The sequence below is a fragment of the Rhipicephalus sanguineus genome, chromosome 3 (assembly GCF_013339695.2).
Source record: "Rhipicephalus sanguineus isolate Rsan-2018 chromosome 3, BIME_Rsan_1.4, whole genome shotgun sequence".
Classification (NCBI taxonomy): Eukaryota; Metazoa; Arthropoda; class Arachnida; order Ixodida; family Ixodidae; genus Rhipicephalus; species Rhipicephalus sanguineus.
Window position 1 is genome coordinate 233734183 of NC_051178.1, and position 21811 is coordinate 233755993.

Consider the following 21811-nt stretch of genomic DNA (forward strand, 5'->3'; position numbering starts at 1 on the left):
CGTGTCGAGAAAACTTGAACGCGATGTTATCGCGGCGTCGCGTTGACTGACATTCGCGTTAATGCGAGGCATATTGTACGAAGTTTGAATAAGATGTCAACTAAGGTTGCCATTCGGAAGAAGGCCTTTCCCATATCTCATATATGCGTCATTTCTTAAGGAGATTTGATGTCATGCATGGTTTCGAGGAACATATCGATACTGATATCCAGAATGACTGAAGCGTGTACGCCGATTTTGAAATATGGAGTTTTTGTTTTACAGTTATGTTATAGCTCACGGTGACCACATGGGCTGCCTTACGAAAAAGAAAAAAAATGCTTGGAGACCAGTCACGTCTGTGTAGCTCATGAACATACTAAGTAAAAAAGTTATGGGACGAAGACAAGTCATATGCAGGCCGGGCCGCTAGCGGGAGGTCCGCGGGCCGCTTGCTTGTGACCCCTGGTCTAGGTATTCATTTGCGTCGATCTGTACTGATGCTCCTGAGCTTGGTCTAAGCGCATAACATGATTGCATGCTCACAGCATGGCAAGCTCGTTTGAAGGTAACGCGTAGCAGTCGTCGATCTGCCTTGAATCCAATGTGCATTGAGTGGAGCGCACCCGAAAGTGTATGCGCATCACAAGTGTTAAAAAACCCCGCGCGTTCATTTGTTCTTTGCAGAGACGGCATCCTCGTGGCCAGCGCTTCGGCCCGAGGCGAGCAGCAGCGGCGGGATCGACGGCGTGCCCGTTTCCACCGAGTTGCCGCAGCAGCCGCCGAACAACGAGGACGACGTCGGCGACGACCGGCTGCTGAGCCCCGTGCACGTTGCGGTGCTGTCGGTCGGTGCCTGCGCTCTTTTCGCCGTGGCCCTTCTCGTCATCGTGGCCCTCGTGAGGCGTCACGCGGGACTGCTGGGCGCGCGCTACGTGCGCGGCAACTACATCAAAGGTCGCCGCCAGAGCGCCTCCGACGACGGCACGCCCAACGGGGGCACCTACGACAACAAGATGGCCGTTGTCTCCTGATCAGGGCCTGTCGATCGGCTGTGTGTTTTGTGTGCCCACCTGGCAACCACAGAGACCAATTTCCTAAGTGAACTCTAGTTGGGGGTGGACGCTTTCGAACCTGTGTGTGACCTCTTGGTGATGAGAGTGAGTTGGGTAATTGTCGAATGGCTTCGTGTTTGGTGGCACACTGCGAGCGAGGTGCCTGGTACAGACAGAGCCCGTCAAGCTGTTCTGGGGGACGTTTGGACTGGAAGCGCGGGGGAGTGCACAGATCCGGCCTTTGCCAGAAAACCATCTTGCGGTTCGCTTGCCAGCTGGGAGGCCCGAACACTCACCCATACTTTTTTGTTGTTCATCGAAGGTTGTCTGTCCGGAATCACTGCCCTTTTGCCTAGCGGCGCTGCAATGTTGGTATTTCGCGCCTGAGCGTGCGACTGCGATCCGTTCTTGGAATTGTGGAGACCTTGTTTCGCTCGCGGCTGTGACACATACGATCTGTGACCCTCGCGAGCAACACCTTATCTGGGTTGCCCAACTGCGTACAAGTGGAACGTTTCTGAAAGGCAAAAACTCGGGAGTCCGGTTGCGTGTCCGCCTGGCATGTCGCTATAAGAATGCACAGTACACCTCAGGCTCTTTTGCAAGGGCCATTCAGGTATTTCGTAGCGGACCTGGTCCGGTCGATTCCGAGGAAATCCGGGAACCCTGCAGGGTAGACGTGACATCCCCGCGGCTCTGTACGCGAAGCCTTGCGGTATAAGGTAACACTGCAATTGAGCGCACAGCAGCGATGACCTTCGGCGCGGGCGTTCCCGATAGCCGATCGCAGTCGTGACCGTTTCCTGTTCGCCACTCGCGGCCAAGAATTGGTGCTACCTGTTTCGCTAAATGCCAGCCGCCTAAACCCCCTCGCGGGTCACGATCCGGAGCAGCACTTCTGTAGACTAGCGCCGGCCTTCGGAGTAATTGACACCTTATTTGATTAGTTAATTCGTTATAAAGGGTCTCGCTGCCATTAAAATGTCAGCTTTCCGTCGGGACCATAACGTATATGCGCTGGTCGCGCCAAAGTGGCCAAAACGTAAAGGGGCCAAATGGTCGGTGAAATGGTATTGCCAGCCAGCTGTTTAAAACTGGAGCTTCGTAAATTATCAATTTTGCACCGAGATGAATTGGTCAATTCGACAAACACAACCGCATTCGCCTGACTCCGAAGACAAAGGTATTGCTGTACAGGAGATGTATAGTGTTGGACTCTGAATGGAAACGCGACAAATGGGACGCAAATATTCCTATGCAACTCATAGAAAATAATTTTATATAAGGAAGCCCCAACGCACTGGGCGATATTCCTGAGCGAACCGAAAGGACCACTGTATAAAGAACAAACTCATACTTTATTTCTTTTCCCTAGACGAACAGTCTGCGTTAACACGAAAAAAAAAAAATCTTTCAGCACCCATGCTAATTACGCACATGCAGTACTATATATAGACAGCCGCGATAGAGGCGCCTATTCAGGGATCAACTTTAGTAGTCTTGTCTCCATCGTTACTACAGCGTTATTGAGTGAGGTATACGAACACCAAACGCGCGAACAATCATGTTGCACTCGTTGTTTTCATCTCTTGCCTTTTATTCTGAAACTTGGGAGGTATACAACATTCATTTGCAGTCTCTGGAACCACGTGTTCCCCCTCCATCGATCGTTGGTTGTGGTGTGCTTCGTGCCCCCTTCCCTCGTTGTTTCTCGTGTGTTATTATTATTATTTTTTTTTTATTTTGTTGATCGTATACAGTGTTTGTTGTACGCGTCTTGCAATGTATGTACAGCGAAAGTATTCCTTTTCGGAATCGGGACTGCCCACACGCACACTTCACACTACTCTACAAATTTGTGAACTGTAAATAAGTTCCCTGTAAGACGGGGTGCTCCGCCAACTTTTTGTTTCTTACACTACGCTATATACCTGACCCACCACACCCCCGCCTTAGTCGCTGTGATAAGGGTTTCAGTGGTGGGATCGCTGCCGAATACTGCCGTGGGGCGCAAATCTTGCAAGCATTTCTTCGAGGTTGTTTGCTTCTGGATCTTCAGTGGATCGTCCTTCGCTTAACGTTCACGCATGCGTGGCATACCGAACGTGTGTATAACGCCGAGATTGGCAAGCTGAGAAAACGAATTGACAGGATATCACACGCCGACATCCAATGGGGACCATGGGACGTTTCAGCTGTTCCCAGCTACCTGATCTCCGTACAAAATACACCAAAAAGTGCCTCTTTGAACGTGCCTTTGTAATTTAAGAGTTTCGCATGAATTCGCCGTCGTGTCGTGAACCTGATCTTCGTTTGCAACTACCGGGCGCCATAGTCTTAGGGAAAAGAACAGAAATGATCGAAAAGAGCTCTGATGCCTGCTGAATTTGCCCCGAATAACGCCGCACGCTAACTTTAGAGGGCGCGCACTGAGGTCTCTAGCCTCTTCCTAACTTCCATCTCTCTCTCAAGAGAAATGCGAGAGCAAAGTTTTGCTGCCTTTAGTGGGTTTTGCTCTGGCCACGGCCACAAACGGTGCCGCCTGAAGGTCGCCATATTTTGATCTGCCTTTTTTATGTCAGCTGCGCCTTCGCTCACTGCTGAACGAAAGCCTTGGGCTGTTTGCAACAGCAGTACCATTTATGAACGTGACACAGTGCACTTCATGTGTTCTTTACTCGCTGCCAGTTCCATTGACCGTAGTTACCTTTTCAGTAAGGCTGATGCTCGCGACGGATGACAATTGCAGACTGCGAGAACGCACGCCTCCGCCAGTGGCTATGAAGCCATTCCGCGCCGTGAAGGGGGGAGGGGGGGGGGGGGAGAGAACTAAAAATGAAGACGGGTGGAATTCCGTAACCCGTGCGGTCTTTGTTGGGTTCTCGAACATTCAGCCAAGTCAGATGTCGTCGAAAAGCTGGCTTTTGACCAACAGCGTGAGCGGAAACCGAAAATTCGAAAACCGAAAATTCGAAAACCGAGCAAAGATCGAACGCGTTCAAAGTTACGCCCCAGAGCTAGAAAGTTTGGGGGGGGGGGGGGTGTGACTTTTGTCCTTGAAGCACTGCTGGCCCTTCAAACACTGCTGCTCTTCAGTCGTGGCTTAGTTGCGAAACGGTTGTTAATTGACTGATGCGACACCGACAGTAACCGACAATACGATACAATTATCTCATATAGAGCGGTCGATATATGGCAAATCAGACTGAGAGATGTGTTGGCTGGGAATGCTATTTGTATTGGCTAATATATTCTTTCGTAGATACGTTTTTTATGTTAGCACGATGCACAGCAATAGTGGCGCTTTGTAGTTGTTTTTGTTGCCCATGGAGTAAGGCGACTATCAGCATATACCTACACCTCCGCTGTTTTCGCCCCTCGTTGTAGCCATTTTCCACATATGAAGAGTTCCGCAACTGCTACAGAACTGAAAAGCTGGACCTTTTGATGCTTTTTCGAGACACTGCGCGCGGACCAGAGGCCGCACTCTACCGCGACCCGTCGGAGAACGTTGAGGCGCCCGAAGGACTTAAAAAGAGTGGAGGTGTGTGTACAGAAACTTAGAAACCATTTCAGCGTGTTAGGATTAAAACCGTCACGTTTGCTCTGTATAGTCTGCCATTCCGCGCACTGCCACTAAGCCGTCGTTTGCATCAGCCTTTATCGAAAGAAAAAGGTCTCGGTCGTGCAGAATGCAAAGTCGAGCGTTTGTCCCATCGTTTGCTGGCACACGCTCGTGTTCTGTTGCGGCGCGCGCAGTTGGAACGCGACCGTCGCCAACGTAGTACGCCGCCTCGCCCCGTTCCAACTGTGCCCCGCTTCCCGTCTGCGTAGCCAAGGCCGCAGCCAGACGTTTATACATTCCCAGATATCTCCTCGCACACGTCCGCTTCTGCCAGCGGACTTCTTTTACTTTTCCGGGCGCGCGCGAAGACGTGTTCAAAGTGCCTGCGCAGCTCGCGCTGTTTATCGTTTGCAAAGCGATGCGCGAGAGATTACATAGAGAAGCCTTTAGGTGAAGGTGCCCTAGTGACGCAAGCCGCAACGTAGAGACCATTTGCGTTCTTCTGTACGCCTGAGGTACCTCGTGAGTTTAGGTTAGGGTGCCCGAACGCTTGGGTGCTCGTATCTAAAACGCCGTACGTGCATGCATGTTGAGAGCATTTGCGTACTTTTGTTCTCTTGGGGTACCCCGCGAGTTTGGGTTAGAGTGCCCCAACGATTGGGTACTCTTTTATCTGAAACGCCGCACTAACCATGCACCTCTGATGCCGCTGCGTCCGTCCTTAATCCTGAGCATTGCAGTTGCAGTTGCCAAGAGGCCTGCATGGGTCTGTCCGCGGCTTGTACTTTTTATTTTAGTTCAGTTCTCCCTCTAATTTTCCTCACTTTAATCTTTATTTTCTTTTTTTTTTTGCGGCCTGTACTTGAAAACTATGTTTCTCGTTTCTGTCATCGTGACGTTTTTGAGATGCACGTCGTTCCATCATTCATTCCTGTACTCTCTTAACATGATTTTTTTTTCTCGTTCTCTGTAAAAAAAAAAAATCTCATGTCTTCAAACCTGCGTCAGAGTGTCGTTCGACTATACTTGTATGAATCTCGCCGTTTTGTTGCGTTGCATGCATGACGGAGGGGGAGGGGGGGGAGGGGGAGGGTGTCTCGCTTCCTGCTCCGTCAAACGTGTTTTCTGTCACCGCGAACCCACAAGCAGAGCGCGTGCCGTGCCAAACTTTTTTTTTTTTTTTAATTGTTATAGTGCCTTGAATGATTGCATCCTGTGTGTAAAAGGGTTGTCGAAACGTCAGTATTTTTCTCGACTGTGTAGACAACGGCTCTCATCTCCCGCTCTTCCAAGCGCTCATTGTGCACATCGCAAAAGTTGTTTGTTTGTAACTGAGAGTTCCTTCGGTCGTTATTTGTGCTTCAGTTTGCTTAGTTACCGAAAAAAAAAAAACTTCGCGTAAGGGACAAGAAGTGCACGCACCAGTACCCGAGTTAGGTCGCCAAGGCATGTACATATTGATACGAACGTTTGTCGAAACATTCCTTAACCCGAATGCGGCCATTCTAAGCTGTCCGGAGATCCAAACAATGTAGGATATACGTGAAAACTGCAATCCCGCATGCAACACGCAACACGCATGCTAATCACACAACAACAACAAAAACTGCAACACGCATGCTAATCACCCACTCATAACAACTTGCCCCTAAAAGGATTAGTTGGCCATCTAGGAACACCATCGTTCGTTGTGGTGTACAAACACTCTCCTCCTCGTAAAGCAGCAAAAAAAAAAAAAAGTTAAACGTCTAAAACTGTTTAGCATAACAGTGATGTGTATATGGCATGTTCTAACAGTTGACTGTCGCATATGTTTTCCTACGTTTTTTTAAATTGTCAATGCCGTTTGATATAAATGAGCGTTATGGCGTCTTAGAACTCTTCGAAGCATTGTCAGAAAAGCACGGCGCGCTTTGCATGTGGGTTCGTGGTGTCTGACTTTTATTAAACAAAAATCTCTCCATATTGCACTCAAAACGATCATCTAGTGTACTATACCGTTACTTCGGTGCGAACGGGTTCCCGCACCTTCACTGTGTTTTTTTTTTTCTCTCAAGTCATGTGTTGTTGTTTTTTTCTTGCACGGAAATGTCCTAACTTATTTATTTATGCTCATATTATTGAGTTGTCATTATTTGACCATATATTAATTTTATTATATACAGAGAGATGCTATTCTATTGAACGACATGTCTCAGTGAATTCAAGTGTGTCCTCTCTGTGTTGTTGACGGTGGAGTGGTTGTACATAAGAGTGATATATACAAATGTACGTTTGCGAGGTTTTCTTTTTTTGTACAAATGTCTATATGCACAGTTGCCAAGTTGAATGAACACCAATGTAAAGAAAAACACGAAACCCATGTCCGTTTCCTTCTTTCGACCGAAGAGCTTCCGCAGGAACCGATCATGCTTGGTTGCCTCGAAGTTCTCCAACGCATACAAGGATGCTACCATCCTCAGAACAACATGCGATGTGTTATCAGATGTCATGACTGACAAAAAGCTGTTTATAAAATTAGGTTTATTCTCTTGATCTTTATCTCTCTCGTAGAGCTTAAGCTAGCTGTCTGCTGCTAATTGAGCACAACTAGCATTCGTAGAGAATCCACCTGCATTTTTTTTATTATTTACCTCAAGTACGTCAAAGGTCCACAGTACAGTGGTAATACATGAGCGGTAGGCGCGAAACACAAACTTGAAGCTAGTTGGGTCGGAGAGGGTCTCTGTTGCAGGGGCCAAGTCATATTCCAGTTCCTTGATGCATTGGTAGAGAATGATGTTTGTATATAAAGATTATTAGCTGGAGTGAATACGAGTTTGAACAGAAGTTTGTGCTTTGGAGTGGCTTCATGGCTGCTCTCTGTCGCACAGAAAGAGAAATGAAGACAGAAAACATGCAATGCTGGCCCGATATATGTAGAGAGGGAGATACGATTGAGGGAAAGGCAGGTGGTTTAACTCTTACGGTTTGCTACCCTATGGTAGGGATTTATGTACCTGGATCATTGTCTGAATATCATGTTTGCAAGAATTTTAGAAGCACTAAAAAGCGGCGAGATGACTGCTGCGAGCTAGCAGCTGGGTTGCAAGAAGGTCACACTGTATCGTCATTTTTGACCCGGGAAGTAATCACTGGACGAAAGTGATTTAAAAAGCCTGACGGTGTCGCATACGCACATGCTGACCTGATGCGCACTATACCGACTTAACAATTCGGACAACGTAAACGTTACAAAGATTCATGCAGGGATGCCACATCATGCGTACGGTCCTTTAAACAATCGAAATTCACAGGGGGATCAGATCTTTTTGTTACATTCGTGACGTAATGAACTTTTACACTACGAACGAATATATATATACTTAAGAATGTAAAGAAACCACCTCCGATTATTAGTGTATGCGGAGCGTTGCAGTCCTGCCGTTCACCGATACCTGCTGCCGTGACTGCACATGCCCGGAGTTCATCGGGCTCCGGTAAGCTTGTCCTGATGCTCCCGCCTTCGGCAGTGTTTGCATAACAGCTGTCAGCGCCCAGGATACCAGCTTCGATCTAATTTGCCTGCGGTGCTTGCCCTTCGTCTTGAAAGCGAGAAACAAACGGTGCAGTTGGGCATCGCTTAATCTCATGCTGAGGACAAAGTTTAAAAACCCCAAGCTGTTATGTATGTGTGTCTTGTCTCCAGTGGCGCGAGTCGGACAGCACCTAAACCAAATTATTGCTTTGTGTTAATTGCCTCGAAGCGTACAGACGCCCCAAGTCGTTTGAGCGACAGCACTTGTTACGTGTGTATCGGCGCTGAAAAGCCGACCACCACGGATCACAAAAACGGGCGAAAGAACAAACTGACGCAGTACCCGGACTTATGCCTGTGGTGTTAGGAGCCGCCATCTGTCGCCCACATAACGAGGACGTGTACACTCCAAACCTCCTTGGTACACTCAGGCTACTCGAAAATAACTCGCCCTTATTAGGCAGGAACCCATCTGAGGGCATGCAGGGATCGGGAGAGCCAAGTTGTATTGCTCCACTAAGCCCAGTGAGACGCAAAGGCCAGTGGAGCTTTAGACTAAGGGGCCCCACCCACCTTTGCCCTAATACTCCAAAGCAAAATGAAATTTTTACAACTACTATATAAAAAGAGTCTGGGTACTGATTGACAAGTGCCGGCCTTCGGAGAGGCCGTGGATGCTAAAAGCCACATTCGACGTTATCGGCCTTCGGAACGTATTCAGAACCCGTGAAGGTAAGTGAGTTATCATTGTTTACAGGGCTGGGCCACCGCTGTGGTACCGGAATTACGGTGCTCGGCTGCTCACCCGAAAGCCGCATTTCGATGGACGCGAAATGCTAGAGGCCCACGTGCTTTGATTTAGGTGCATGATATAGGACATTAAATAGTCGAAATTTCCGGAGCCCCTCAATACGACGTGCCCTATAATCATATGGTGGTTTTGGCATGTAAAACCCGAGAAATCGTTATCATTAACAGCATAGGCGTGCGCAGGGTTCCCCATTAGAGGAGGACGAAGTGTCACCGCTGCGCATCTGCCCTCCCGCCACAGGCGCTGAGCCGTGCTCCCAATTAGGGTTGCAGAAGTTGCGCCTTTTCCTTTCCTCAACCTCTCCTCCTCCTCCTCCCGCCCTCTCTTGTTGTTTGAGATTTAAAGAAAAAAAAGCTTCGCAGTGGATGCAAAAATGAAAATGATGCCATGACGTGCTACTCAGAACGGCCTGACTTTGGTCCACGGCTTTCCAGGGGTAAAAATGGGAAGTGTACAGCTCTTGGAATGCAACATCAGTGGCCCTCGGCCGCCATTATCGTAAAAAAAAAAAAAACGCCAGGCCTGCGCAGAACACGCAGCACAGTCACATTGAAAGCTGGAGAGAGAGAGCGAGGTTTATTTACAGAAAGACAGAGAGGTCGGCCTGAGCGATAGTATGCTCTAGCCTGCTACTCTACACCGGGGGAGAGGAAAGGGGAGGAAAAAGAGTGATGAACGACGATGGCGAGTTAGGGAGGTGAGTATGTATACAGTCCCGTCAATTTGGCGCAGGGCTATCCAGTCCAGCGGCTTGTAGGAAAACTGTGACCGCTCTTATGACTACAGTTGAACTGTTGGCGTCAGGCCAAGGGCCCAACATAACCTCATCAGTTAGTGGTCTATTATGCAATCCTTCAGTAGAGAAAATCCATTTTTGTCGTTCACGTGCTTATGCTGGGCAGGTACAAATTATGTGCTCAAGCGTTTCTGGCACTTGACAGTGACCACGATTGGGACCGGTGTCATTGCAGCCGATGACATATGCGTAACGTCTTGCAAAGGCCATACATACCAAGACGAATCCGGTGAATCATACTCGCAATGTGTCGTTTTAATTTACGAGGCATGCGGAACCTCATTTCTGGGTCCCAGTGCTCAAGCGTGAAGTTGCGCATTACGCACCGAAGCAGGACGTTCGTGTCTGGCCGTGAAGACGCAATGCGCACTTCAGGGCCATAGGTTAAGGCTCTTTTAGCTTCAGCCTCTGCCTCTTCGTTTCCTATTACGCCGCAGTGCGCAGGAATCCACTGGAAGGTGATGAGGTGGCCAATTGAAGAGCGGCTTTCTAGAACCCGTTGTAGACTCTCTTGGGTCAACTAATAGAAGTACACATGCAAGGTACCCACTACGCCATAAACCACCGTAATTTTCATGAAGTAGGGGAGCACCCATTATGCGATTATTCGTTATTCTGCGGATGAGGTACCCACTACACATCTGTAAGTCATTCTGTCAGTCAGTCTGTAAGTCAGCACAGAGTAGCTGCTTACCAATGGCTAGGTAGATGGTGGATGGAAGCAAAGAATAACAGCCGCCACCGGTGGCACCTGTCAACAAGGTTGTCGCACGGAGCCTGGGTTGAGGGCACGGAACCTTACCAGCTGTTAGATGTGATAATGCTTGGTTGATGATGACAATCAGTAAGAGCGGTCGACGTACGTTTCTAGAATTTTTTTCTCATTTCGTTTTTACATAGACATGAGCACTAGGGGGACAGCCGCCCCACTGTCCCTTCTAGTGCGCACGCCTGTATGGTTATGTACAACACGGGTATGAACTGCCGTGGTATGTTCGAATCAACGTTCACCCTCTTTATTATAATGTCGTTCGCATTTAAATGCCCTGGGACAAATCTGTCATAGACGTTCAAATGGGGAGGAGGAGGGTGCTGTTGGCCACAGGCGGACCCAGCCTTCCAAGATAAGCAGGTACTTCCCCCACTCAAGTGCCCCCTTTCGGTCAGGCAACTTGAGAAACTTATGAATCTTTTAAGAGCGCAGCGCGGACGGTTGAACAAGATCGCGCGCGCAACACCACCAAACTAACGCAACTTGTTAAAAGTAAAAAAAAAAGTTATCCAGGGGAGCTTGGGCGGGACAGTACGCAAGCCGGCGACGTATGAGCCATCCCACGCACAGGGCAGTGCCTGCTTTTTCGAAGTTCAAAGGACCGCCGCGGACTCTTTCTTTAAAGGTCCTTCCACCCTTCCATACAACGCGCAGAGTCGCGTCGATCTCTACCAATCGCACGCTAGTTGAGTAATAGGCCAACCTTTGGTGCCTAAAGAAGCACGCTACGCATCATGTGTACCATCTTTATAGCCGCAGTAAAGGGTAGCATACCGGTACTTTTAGACTGGTTAACATCCCTGTCTTTCCTCTGCCTCCTTTTCCTTCATTTATAGTTGCATGTTTTACTGAGTTGGTCTGATACGGAGTTTAATGTCCCAGCGCTGTTAGAAACGTACGCCGTAATCCAGAGCTATAAATTAATTTTGAGCACGCGAGCTTATGAACGTGATAAGGGGCCTGGTTTATGAGATTTAACGTCCCAAAGCAACTCAGGCTATGAGAGACGCCGTACTGCGGGGCTCAGCATAGTTCCGCCCAGCAGGGGATCCTTAACGTGCACTGAAATCGCGCTGCCCACGGGCCTCCAGCACCTCGCCTCCATCTAAATGCGTTGGGCGTGGCCGGAATCGAACCCGCGACTTTCGGGTCAGCAGCCGAGCACCGTAACCACTGGTCACCGCGTCGACAGTGTAATAAGAGGGTTATTTGCATTCCGTGGACTCACATCGGAATGCGGCTGCCGCGGCTGGAAATCAAACACTCGTTCCTGTGACCTCACGGTCGACTGACGATGGGCAATCGGCGAGTTGCAAGTGCGGTACCATTTGAAGAACTTTCTTCAGAAATTTGAACAGTATTATCGAAGCATCGTAGTTGGTTGGTTGGTTGGTTGAAAAACTTTATTTGGGTCCTGCAAGGCGCGCGTCAGCGCGCAGCGATCGTAGTCCCAATACTTTACATAGTCCAACAGAGGCGCAGCCATGAAGGTGGTTTTAGAGGGCTTTATTTCCATATCATTTCCTTTTACGGAAATGACGTGGCACGAAAAAAAAAAAGCCTTTTGCAACCTTATTTCATCGCCCTATATTTTTCTCTCTCGCCCGTCTCTCCCATCTGCCGATCATAGCGATCACGTGGTACAGCGGAGTCCGAGCCTCGATTTACTGGCTCACCTCCGTAAATTCGACTCTCACTGATAACTTGTTAAAATTAGGACACAATCTTTTGATTGATTACTATAATGCATATATGATGGCGGAACGGAAGTCGCTCAGAGCTCGTTGCATGTACAGTCGAGCGCAATATGAAGGTTATCGCGTGAGCGTCGACCGGCCTAACGTGCCAGGGTCCTAGCGGCACGTTTCGAAACAGTGAAAATCAAAATTACGCTATCTTCTATCCCTCGTTGGCTGTTCCGTTGGTTGTGTGCAACAATCACCCCTACGACAAACTCTGCACCCTTTCTCTCTATTTTAAGCTTTCCATTCGTTGCGATCAAGCGTATATTTCGTTGGCTCTTATCGCCCCGGACGATAACGAACTTCATGGGAAAGATAAAGCTGGTGCTTCGTACTGCCTCATTTGAACGACTTGCTAAGTTGCGCGAAATATCTCGCATTGTCATAAAAAACGAAACGAAAATGCGCCTGCTTCAGACAGGAGTGATCGCAGCTTAAGGAACAGCAAAAAGAGTGATGGGAGCTTGCCTGATACCTCCGTCTCTTCGAAAGACGATTCGGGGCTGTGGCGCTCTTGTAGTTCTTGGTCGACGCTCGCGCGATAACCTTCATATCGCGCTCGACTGTGCGTCAATGTCGTGTCCGCCTCGTCGAGATCCTGAATTTCGAGATGCTTACTCTCGAGCCCTGACACACTGCGTTAGTTTTTCGCTTAGCAACGTCTCGATGAGCTGCAGTGCCAACGACTAATCTCGCGGACAGTTTTCCGTGTTCAACAAAAGCGTGATGGGCCCTAGACTCAACGCGCTGAGAGTTATGGGCGTTGAGTGGGAGGCGAAACTGGGGCCGGATTCACAATGATTTCCTCTGCTAAGTGGTGTTTGCTTAGTAAAGCCATGAACGGTGCTAATTAGAAGACGTTCGTGATTGTGTTGTGCTTAATAATATTTGACAACACAAAAGGCATAGCAAAAACTACGATAGAGAACAGAACGAGAAATCTGGAAAGTCATTGCGATCGCCAACGAAAAAGTAAGCCGGTACAATATGCTCATTGAAGCCAGGTCAAGTTTCCCAGCCCAGGAGGCGCTGGCCGGGCTCAATGGTTGCAAGTGAACGGCGTTGCTCCGGCGCTTTGCGTCATCACGTTGCCATCTTGCGATATCTTTCGTTGCTCACCCTCCATCGATCATTAACTTGAGTATGAGCGCGTTCACTAATAGTATTAAAAGAGTCTTTTTATTGTTTTATTTTTCTTCAACTTGTTTTTTATCGTTGTTGTGTCAGTGTTGTAGGACCAAGTGCCATACCATCATGGTGCTTGCCATTGTTTCTTTGCCTCCGCTAATGTGCCAGCACAAGGATAGGCTGAAATTTGTGCTTCAATGCAAGGCTTGCGTAATAGATTTTTGTGAAGACCTTTGCAGAGTTGACTGGTGAAGTTTAAGCCGGCGTTTATGACGTGCGATGGCAGCATCGCACTGACCACGCTGATCACGAGCCAATGAACAAGTTCAGATAGATAGATAGATAGATAGATAGATAGATAGATAGATAGATAGATAGATAGATAGATAGATAGATAGATAGATAGATAGATAGATAGATAGATAGATAGATAGATAGATAGATAGATAGATGGGACGTTAACTGCGTTAACTGGGACCTTGGCTCAGCCCGTGGCGTGCGGGATCGTTAAGTAGTGAAATAGCTGTTCCATAACCACTACCGAGTGGCGAGTGCCCGTGTATCAGAGGCTTATCCACAATTTCAATCTTTGGGTGTGTGTACCAGAACGCGGGGTGGGGTGTGAAGAGGGGAGGAGATTGTGTTGGTGCGGGATAATTTTTTGGGGGTGTCGTAATCTTCCTGGGGGATGGGGGGAGATAAATCATTGCCGTAAATAGCTTTATGAAACTGACTGGAAGAAGTGACAGAGCCAAGAGACAAAAAGAGGAACACTGACAGTGGCATAAAAACGCGGATCGCGAACTGAACTCGTGCTGTCAGACAGAGTGTGTCTTTCGGCGCGACTTATCACATCTACCAAGACATGGCCATAACAGCCCAGCTTTGGGATGTCGACCTGGGCACTGCGCTTCATGCATGGCCTCCAAGAGTACAAACGGCAGCCACTTTAATCTCGAAGCCAAGGATTCTCTACGGCTCCGACGTCGCGTTGACCGCAAACGCAGTCCACAGTAAAGTTTTCTGGTAACGCCATCAAGCGATGAATGTTGTTACTAACACGGAGAAATTTGAGAATATTGATTGCGAGAATTCTGTATGTGAACTCTAAATTGCTACGAAGACAGTGAAGTAGAACTACTTCAGTTCTTTGACTGATGAGCTTTGCACTGTGACAACTTATTTCTCTCTCTCTCTTTTATTTTCTAGCAGCGCGCGAAATTTGAAGAGCACTGGTAGGGCTACAGATGGGTCAGGGAAACGCTTTTCTGATACGTTGCTGGACTCACGGCTGTTTGCTCTGCCTCTGTTATGAGTCGCGTGTGCTTAACACAGCTGCACCGTCGCACATTTGAGAGCACTGAAGGAGTCATCACCACGAGCATATCAACAAACAACACAAGTTGGATTCATCGGACGAACAAGTCAACTGCTAAGTGCCACGGACACTGTTGACACAAAAGTAGCAAGAAAACAACACAGTCGTTTGATGATGTATTAGCCATATGCAAGCTATAACTTTGTAAAGTTCCTGCAAATCCACACGAGCAGCCACGCATGCGCGGAAGGCGCTTCAGGGATGCGCTTATCCCTGCCGTACGCTGAGTCGCTCTATCCATGCATTCACGTCAGGCTGGGTGAAAATTCCAAGTCGCGTTCGAGATCCGGTATTAGCGCTTTCAGCTGCACGCATACTGGTGGTAGGAACGAACGGTACATTGTCCGTCGCGCAAGTCGCGGCGAGGGGGCGACATGTTTACGATCGGTGGTGGTTTCGCAGGCGGCACAGATCCACGCTAGAAAGCAGTAACTCCTGAGCGCGCCGAACAAAGACAGCTTTAAAGTGAAGCTTGGTCAGGTTGTACGGCGATGCTGCTGCTTGGTTCACATCGCTGCAGCTCTGCGCTTTGGGTGACCGCAGTCGCCGCGCTAGTGACTGGTGAGCTTCGTCATTCCTTGATAAGCTTTTCGTTCATTGAAAGTTCATAAGCTTCTTCTTCACGTCTTACCGTACACTGTATAGTGCCGGGATGAAACGGTAACGGAAAGAACGCCGACAGGACTCCTCTTACGATGCGATAGGGTGACACAAACTTTAATGGCGTGCCGGTGATGTTAGCCTAGTTGATCACCTGGCTTGCCACTCCAGGCCCACGGTGATGGCTAAGGTAAGGTGTGCACTAACGTCATCGAGGCTGCCATTTTGTTGCACCGCCCGCACGGTGAAAAGATGTGCTTCATCTCTGTCTGTTGTATGCCTATCTTCGGTGGAAGCTTCGAATCGTGCGAAAGGAAAGGCGCAAATTGACGGAACGTGCATACCTCCTGTATAAAGGGATTACATTGACACGCGAACTGCACACATGGTCACGCACAAACGTACATACACAACTAGGATATGTTTCTTAAATACGCAGCCGGGAGCTATATTAATGCTCATAGTGATAAGTTAGCCGCGAAGCGGTCTGTGATCAGCACGTCTTGCCTGCGGTTGCAGCATGCGGCGCCCTGGAGCCGGAGTGTCTACAGCCCCTGGAGCGAGGCTCGTGCGACAAGCTGCACGGCCGCTTCTTCTACAACGCCACTAGTCGCCAGTGCCAGGAGTTCTTCTGGCTAGGATGCGCCGAGAACGCGAACAACTTCGAGAACCGCGAGGACTGCGAGAAGGAGTGCCAGCGTGAGTATTATACCATCCCCAGTATGGCTACTGTGTGTTGCTCGTTACTGGCGCATGCTGCCATCCCCCTGATAGTATCGATTAAATGGCATTTGAAGTGAAGTGGGGCATCTAAGGCGAAACAGGCACAGACGTTATGTGCTGGAGCTCCGTCCTCACCAGGGACTGTTTGGCGTAGCGCACACCCACAAGGACAAAAGAAGGACACACACACAGTGTGTGTCCTTCTTTTGTCCTTGTGGGTGTGCGCTACGCCAAACAGTCTCATGGATCATAACCAACTAGCCCAACAAAGCGCCTTGAGTCCTCACCAGAAACGCATAGCGCGTATATAGTGTTTAGGAAGGAGCGAAGTTGGGCAGACGTGATTTGATAAACATTAGTCGTGACCAGGGGAGGATACAGGTTTTTTTCCGAAAGGGGGTTTTTAGCTTATGTCCTCTTTCTGGAGGTGTAAATTCTAATATTAAGGGGGGAGGGGGGTAAGGACATCCGGACTAGCCATTGGAAAAATTTCGAGTGACTCTAATCCGGAACCTTCCCGGCCTCCCTACTTCTGGATTCTCCCGTGGCCTTGACATTGGCTCTCTTACCACGAGAAAAGAGTGAGCGTAACCTGGTTGTGTCCAAAACGCGCATGCGCTGCATGCGATGAACGATCAATCTTGAAATAATCGTGTTGTTTCAGATGTCGTCACACTTTCTTCGCACGCCTATCAGCCAATATCGGAGAAGCTGTGCTGATAAACGAGAGCAAACTAGTGCTCCCTGCATGTGGATGGTCCCTATGCAATAGCGTTCCTTGTACTAGAGTGCCAGGTTATTTCACTGACACGTGTTATATACTGTTAACGCATTTGCAGCGAAGTTTGTTCCCTGGCTATGAATCATTGGAAAGTTACCGCTCAACTCATGGCCTGCCTTCTTGCATCAAAACTTTCTCTATAATCGATATTGTCGTCGCCGATTAGCGAAATTACTTTTGTCTTGTCAGATTGTTTGCCGAAGCGAATAGTAATTAGTGCACTTTATGGAACTTATGCGATCCCCGGCGATCACGCTGGATTGTACGATGAGTTAGGTATAAATGAGTGGTGCATTTTCATCCATAGGTTAAATCTCCGACGACTGTGTTCACCATTTTGCTGGGCGCATTAAAAGCAGAACCCATTACGGAGTTCAATCTTAAAGTTAACGCTTTGTCTGTTTTGTTCTTCTTTGTCACGACAATGCATTTTCATAAAAGTGTTTTCATAAAAAATGAAAGTCAGGGTATATCCGTTCATCATCATCACTAACGAAACGTGTTTTACCAGACCAATAACAATTAACTGTCAGCTTAAGTGCACGAGTGTGGTATATGGTTACTGAGAAATAATGCCAAGCATCTGACGCTCGATTGGTTACGACTTCATGCTTAACGATAATGCCGTACGCACAGCTAGGACATGTGTATAGTATTCTTGTGCATGTTATTTAATCTAGGTGGAAGAACCTCAACTTCCGCACTTAACATTTATAAAAATTCCTCTCTTGAGCCTTGAGATGTTTTCGGCGCATGGAGAAGCACTGCCTCTGCTTCTCAAGCAAATAAAGCACTTGTGAAGTTTCTTAGAGAAACCGCTCCTACCGAAATAATTCAGTTCTTTCAGTGTTGTATGTTTTGCGTACGTTACAAATTTGACACGGATTGTGTATATCACATTGTTCTACTTCGTACCGATTTGGAGTAGCATGCTAGGTGTGCCGCCAGCCAATTCACCTCGCCAATATTTATCAAATAACTTCCCTCTCTTTGCCGCGTGCATGGACATTGCCATTGAAGGGACACTAAAGAGAAAAACGATTTTTTCACATATTAGTAAATGACTCTTTCACAATTCCAAAATCACCAGGCTTGTCACGAAAAGACGCTTGATAAGCGAGAAAACGCGCAAAAAGAGAGTGCGGGTTGCGACGCCACCTTGAAATTTCCGCACGAAACGACGGGACGTCATATATTTTGATGGCATCTACTAGGTCCTACGCAGTTTTTCATCAGTAAAAATGAAGTACATTGCCCTCTGAAGGGCCCATAGATTTAAACAGCTAAATAGCGCGAACTTCAGGGACGAAAGACAGGAGAATGCGACACACACAAGCGCTATAGATAGATTTAGCATAGCCAGTTTCGGAAAATTTCGTTCAGCCAACGTCACCAAAATGCGAAAAATACCCTTTGAAATCCATGAGGTCACATGCGGCGATTTCGGCGCGAAATTTAAAAATGATACTTTGACCTTGATCTTCTCCTCTATTCATAAACCTTTGATGGTAAAATTAACGACATTAAAGTTCTTAGACTAGAATTTATCAATCAGTCCGATTCATTGTTTCACTTCAGTGTCCCTTTAAAAAATATATGGCGTAAGGAGATGTTGGCGCGGGAATAAGGTTCTTGCTACTACAAAGCTCTTGAGCAGGTTGAGCACACAACACTAAAAAGACACGACGTTAAAAAATTAAAATAAAATACGCGGTATACATAAAACACGCAGGTTCGTTATGGCGCACAAGTTAACTCCAGGACACTGTAGAAGGAAGTCTCAGAATACAAATATCACGTAACGATCGCAGCTCCCAAACAAACGAGTGGCACGTAGAGCTCGCAGTTGCCATTAAATGGTTGGCCCTCACTTGCCACAGCCATGGCTTGTTACACACCGCGGTTGGCATTTGAGATCAACCTAGTATATCAGCTGCAGCGTTCCGTATATGAGCACAATTACGGTGTACTCCTGCACCAGCTTTCAGCGCTTATCGCCACAGCTTCCTGCATAATTCTTCTATCTTTCCCTTTCCAGACTCTGGAGTGCCACTACCGAGACCGAAAGGCAAGTGACGCTACTGTTAAAATGGACACGCAGTGCACACATAAAATAGGAGTATGCTCGCGCGCATGTAGTCGAAAACGTGAAATACAAAGTGAACATGTTACTGCTATGAAGTTCGAAGGACCACGCGGACACTTAATTAAAAAAATAAAGAATAATGTAGGAATGTTTCTGACCGTGGCATCGTGAGCTTTGTCTGATTTAATGTAAAGTGGTATACGCGCATAAGCGTTCTTGAGCATGAAGTACGTTTTTTTTTTCAATTGAGTGTTCCCCTTTGCTGCGTGTAACCAGGAAAAGTGGTTGGAAAAATATAATAATTACGTTTGTGCACCGTCCTCCGCCTATTCTACATTGTCTAGCGCCGATGCTGCTAGAACGGCCTACAGCAGCTCATGAGAACAATCCGTAAAAATAAGTTATAGCCGTGCATGATGCAAACATAAGGATAAAGCCGACTATCAAAAGCATGAATCAACATAATTTTAGACACGTCAGCTAACTGGTTTGCCTAGGTATCGGCTAAAAGGTAGCTGCGTAGGTAGGTTCACGGAGGCTTACATTATAATAACGCGACAAATAAGTTCATCGAACAACCCGCAACTCGCTCGCCTTTTCGTGGCCAGTTTCAAATAGCAGCTGTATGCTGAGGATGGAGACTTTTCCTACTGCCTCTGATTCATGCATGCAAGCGCGCACGATATATTTCTATTCGGGAATATGTTGATGGAATTTTGCCAGATTACACTGTTTATTGATCGATGCAATCTGTACTTCTCATTTTCTCTCGTTCAGCGCGTTACGCGAAGTATAAACCCGTTCCAATAATAATAATAATAAAAAAATTATGTAAAGCAAGGAGATGGGCTGCTTCTCCACCTAACACATTGGCACTGAGGCAAAGGACAATTTAAGCAATTCGACGGCTGAGCGGGGCAGTGCCGCCACCTCTCGGTTTCCTCGGGTAACAAGCGCTAGTCTGTGGGAGGCCGTTTGGCGAAGGTTGTGTTTCGTACTGTCTGTAGCATAAAGTTCTCTGCAGGCCTCGTCAGCCGTTGGTATGATTTTGCAGTGTCTTACGTTCGTTCTCACTTGCCGTTATTGGTGAAAAGCAGCGGTTTCGACATGGCGTCCTTCACTGCGCATGCGCAGAGGGAAGACGTTGTAGCCATAGTAGCCATAGGCGTGCCATGATTATTAATTAGGGGGGTGGGGGGGGGGTAAGGTTCCTCGCAGCGCCACCCCCCCTCCCCTCCGCTCCCCAGTTGGTGGACTCCGAAAGAAAAGCTTCGCAGAGAATGCAAAACTGAAAAAAAAAAAATGAAGCGATGACGTGCCCTTCACAACGGCCTGCCTTAGGTCCCCCGCTTTTTGGGGGTAAAGGTAAGAAGTTTTTGAATGCAATGTCGAGAGGTCCTCAGCCGCCATTATCGTCAAAAACCCGTGTCGAATGACGAGACCAGTCCGACTAAGTAGCCGGGCAGACTTGACATGACATGACAAGAACTTTATTGGAGTCCTGAGGAACTCGAATCTGGGGAGCCGGAGGCCCCCAGATCAAGTTGGTGCTCCGCCCACGATGGGACTGGAAGTCCAAGTTCCGTCGCGATGTCGTGGGCCCTTTGGACGGCCTGGAGTTGGGTGTGGAGATCGCTGCTCTTCAGGGATTCCTCCCATTGCTCCTTCGTGGAGGGTGGAGAGGCAGTAAGGGTTGGACACAGCCAGAGCATGTGGTCGAAAGAACATGAGTCGTGGCCGCATTTGGGGCACGACTCATGTCGGGGTCTATCATATTAAGGGACCGAGGAGTGGGATACGAACCGGTTTGCGGAAGTCTGAATGTGGTAGCCTGAGGCTTGTTCAGTTTGGGGTGGGGTGGTGGAAATTTTTTCCTGACCAGGCGGTAGGGGGAAATAATTTCTTGAAAAGTACATAATGAATCTTTATGGATGACTTGGCACTCCTTTCACTACTGAGCGACCAACTCCCGTGGCCCCCTCGCGCATGCGTATGGTAGCAGCTGAAGTAGAACCGTAGAATGTGGATGCTATGGCTAAAATATTCTTGCCACATTTACGGGGTCCTCTGTCACATAAAATTGGACGACGAACAGCAGGATATAGCTCAGTTTTCAACATGCTAAGCGGTCTCATGCAATTTCGCATTCCACATGTATCATCCAGTCAACATCCTCTAAGCGACTACACTGGAAAGGGTGCGAAAGGGGCCAGGGGCGCAGCCGGAATTTTTTCCTGGGGGTGAGGGGTTGAAGCCCCTTGCTACGCCAATCAAAGAGGCTGCACCATTTCATTGCTTGAGTCACATATCAATCAATCAATCAATCAATCAATCAATCAATCAATCAATCAATCAATCAATCAATCAATCAATCAATCAATCAATCAATCAATCAATCAATCAATCAATCAATCAATCAATCAATCCACGCAGACGAACCTGGTCGGCGCAGTGCGATCTGCTACCGGCGTCCACGGCGGGGCAACTGCAAGGCCATTCACCGGCGCTGGTTCTTCAACTACCGCACGCTCATGTGCGACCGCTTCCTCTGGGGAGGCTGCGACACTAACGGCAACAACTTCCACACCCGGCGAGACTGCCGCGTGGCCTGCTCAATTGATACTAACATGCCGTGACAATAAATGGATCGCATCTGTCCTCCCCATGGGAGGAAAATAGGCCAAGGACAGTTTCCGCAAGATGACCGATGACACAAAATTTAACGCGGACTTTGAAGTCCACGCTAACGACCCCGATTCACGAAACTAACACAAAATATAGCTGTAATCTAGCATTTCATCTTATGTGTGCGCCCACGTTTGCGTTGGTTTTGACATCAGTGGTACTTGCTGTTTTAATAAAGGCCTTGACGGCCCTG

At 48.0% G+C, this 21811-nt stretch overlaps 2 protein-coding genes across 2 annotated transcripts in view; both read left to right on the forward strand.

Moving 5' to 3' along the window:
- Window positions 1-3827, forward strand: part of LOC119386398 (uncharacterized) — a 28063-nt gene extending 24236 nt beyond the window's left edge. The window contains exon 3 of the mRNA XM_037653714.1: window positions 667-3827. Within this exon, the coding sequence (XP_037509642.1) occupies window positions 667-1013 (347 nt within the window). The 3' untranslated portion in view covers window positions 1014-3827. The remainder of the gene's footprint in view (window positions 1-666) is intronic.
- Window positions 1134-21569, forward strand: LOC119386399 (boophilin-G2). Its single transcript, XM_037653715.1, has 4 exons — window positions 1134-1139; window positions 4422-4578; window positions 15863-16042; window positions 21367-21569. The coding sequence occupies exons 1-4, from the start codon at window positions 1134-1136 to the stop codon at window positions 21567-21569; spliced, it is 546 nt and encodes a 181-aa protein (XP_037509643.1).
- Window positions 21570-21811: the final 242 nt, after the last annotated feature.

Bases quoted from the DNA above. Each gene is read 5' to 3' on its own strand.
- LOC119386399 (XM_037653715.1), top strand. The intron at 4,579-15,862 runs GTGTGTGTACAG...CTGCGGTTGCAG, and splicing joins AGGACTTAAAAAGAGTGGAG to CATGCGGCGCCCTGGAGCCG. The intron at 16,043-21,366 runs GTGAGTATTATA...CAATCCACGCAG, and splicing joins CTGCGAGAAGGAGTGCCAGC to ACGAACCTGGTCGGCGCAGT.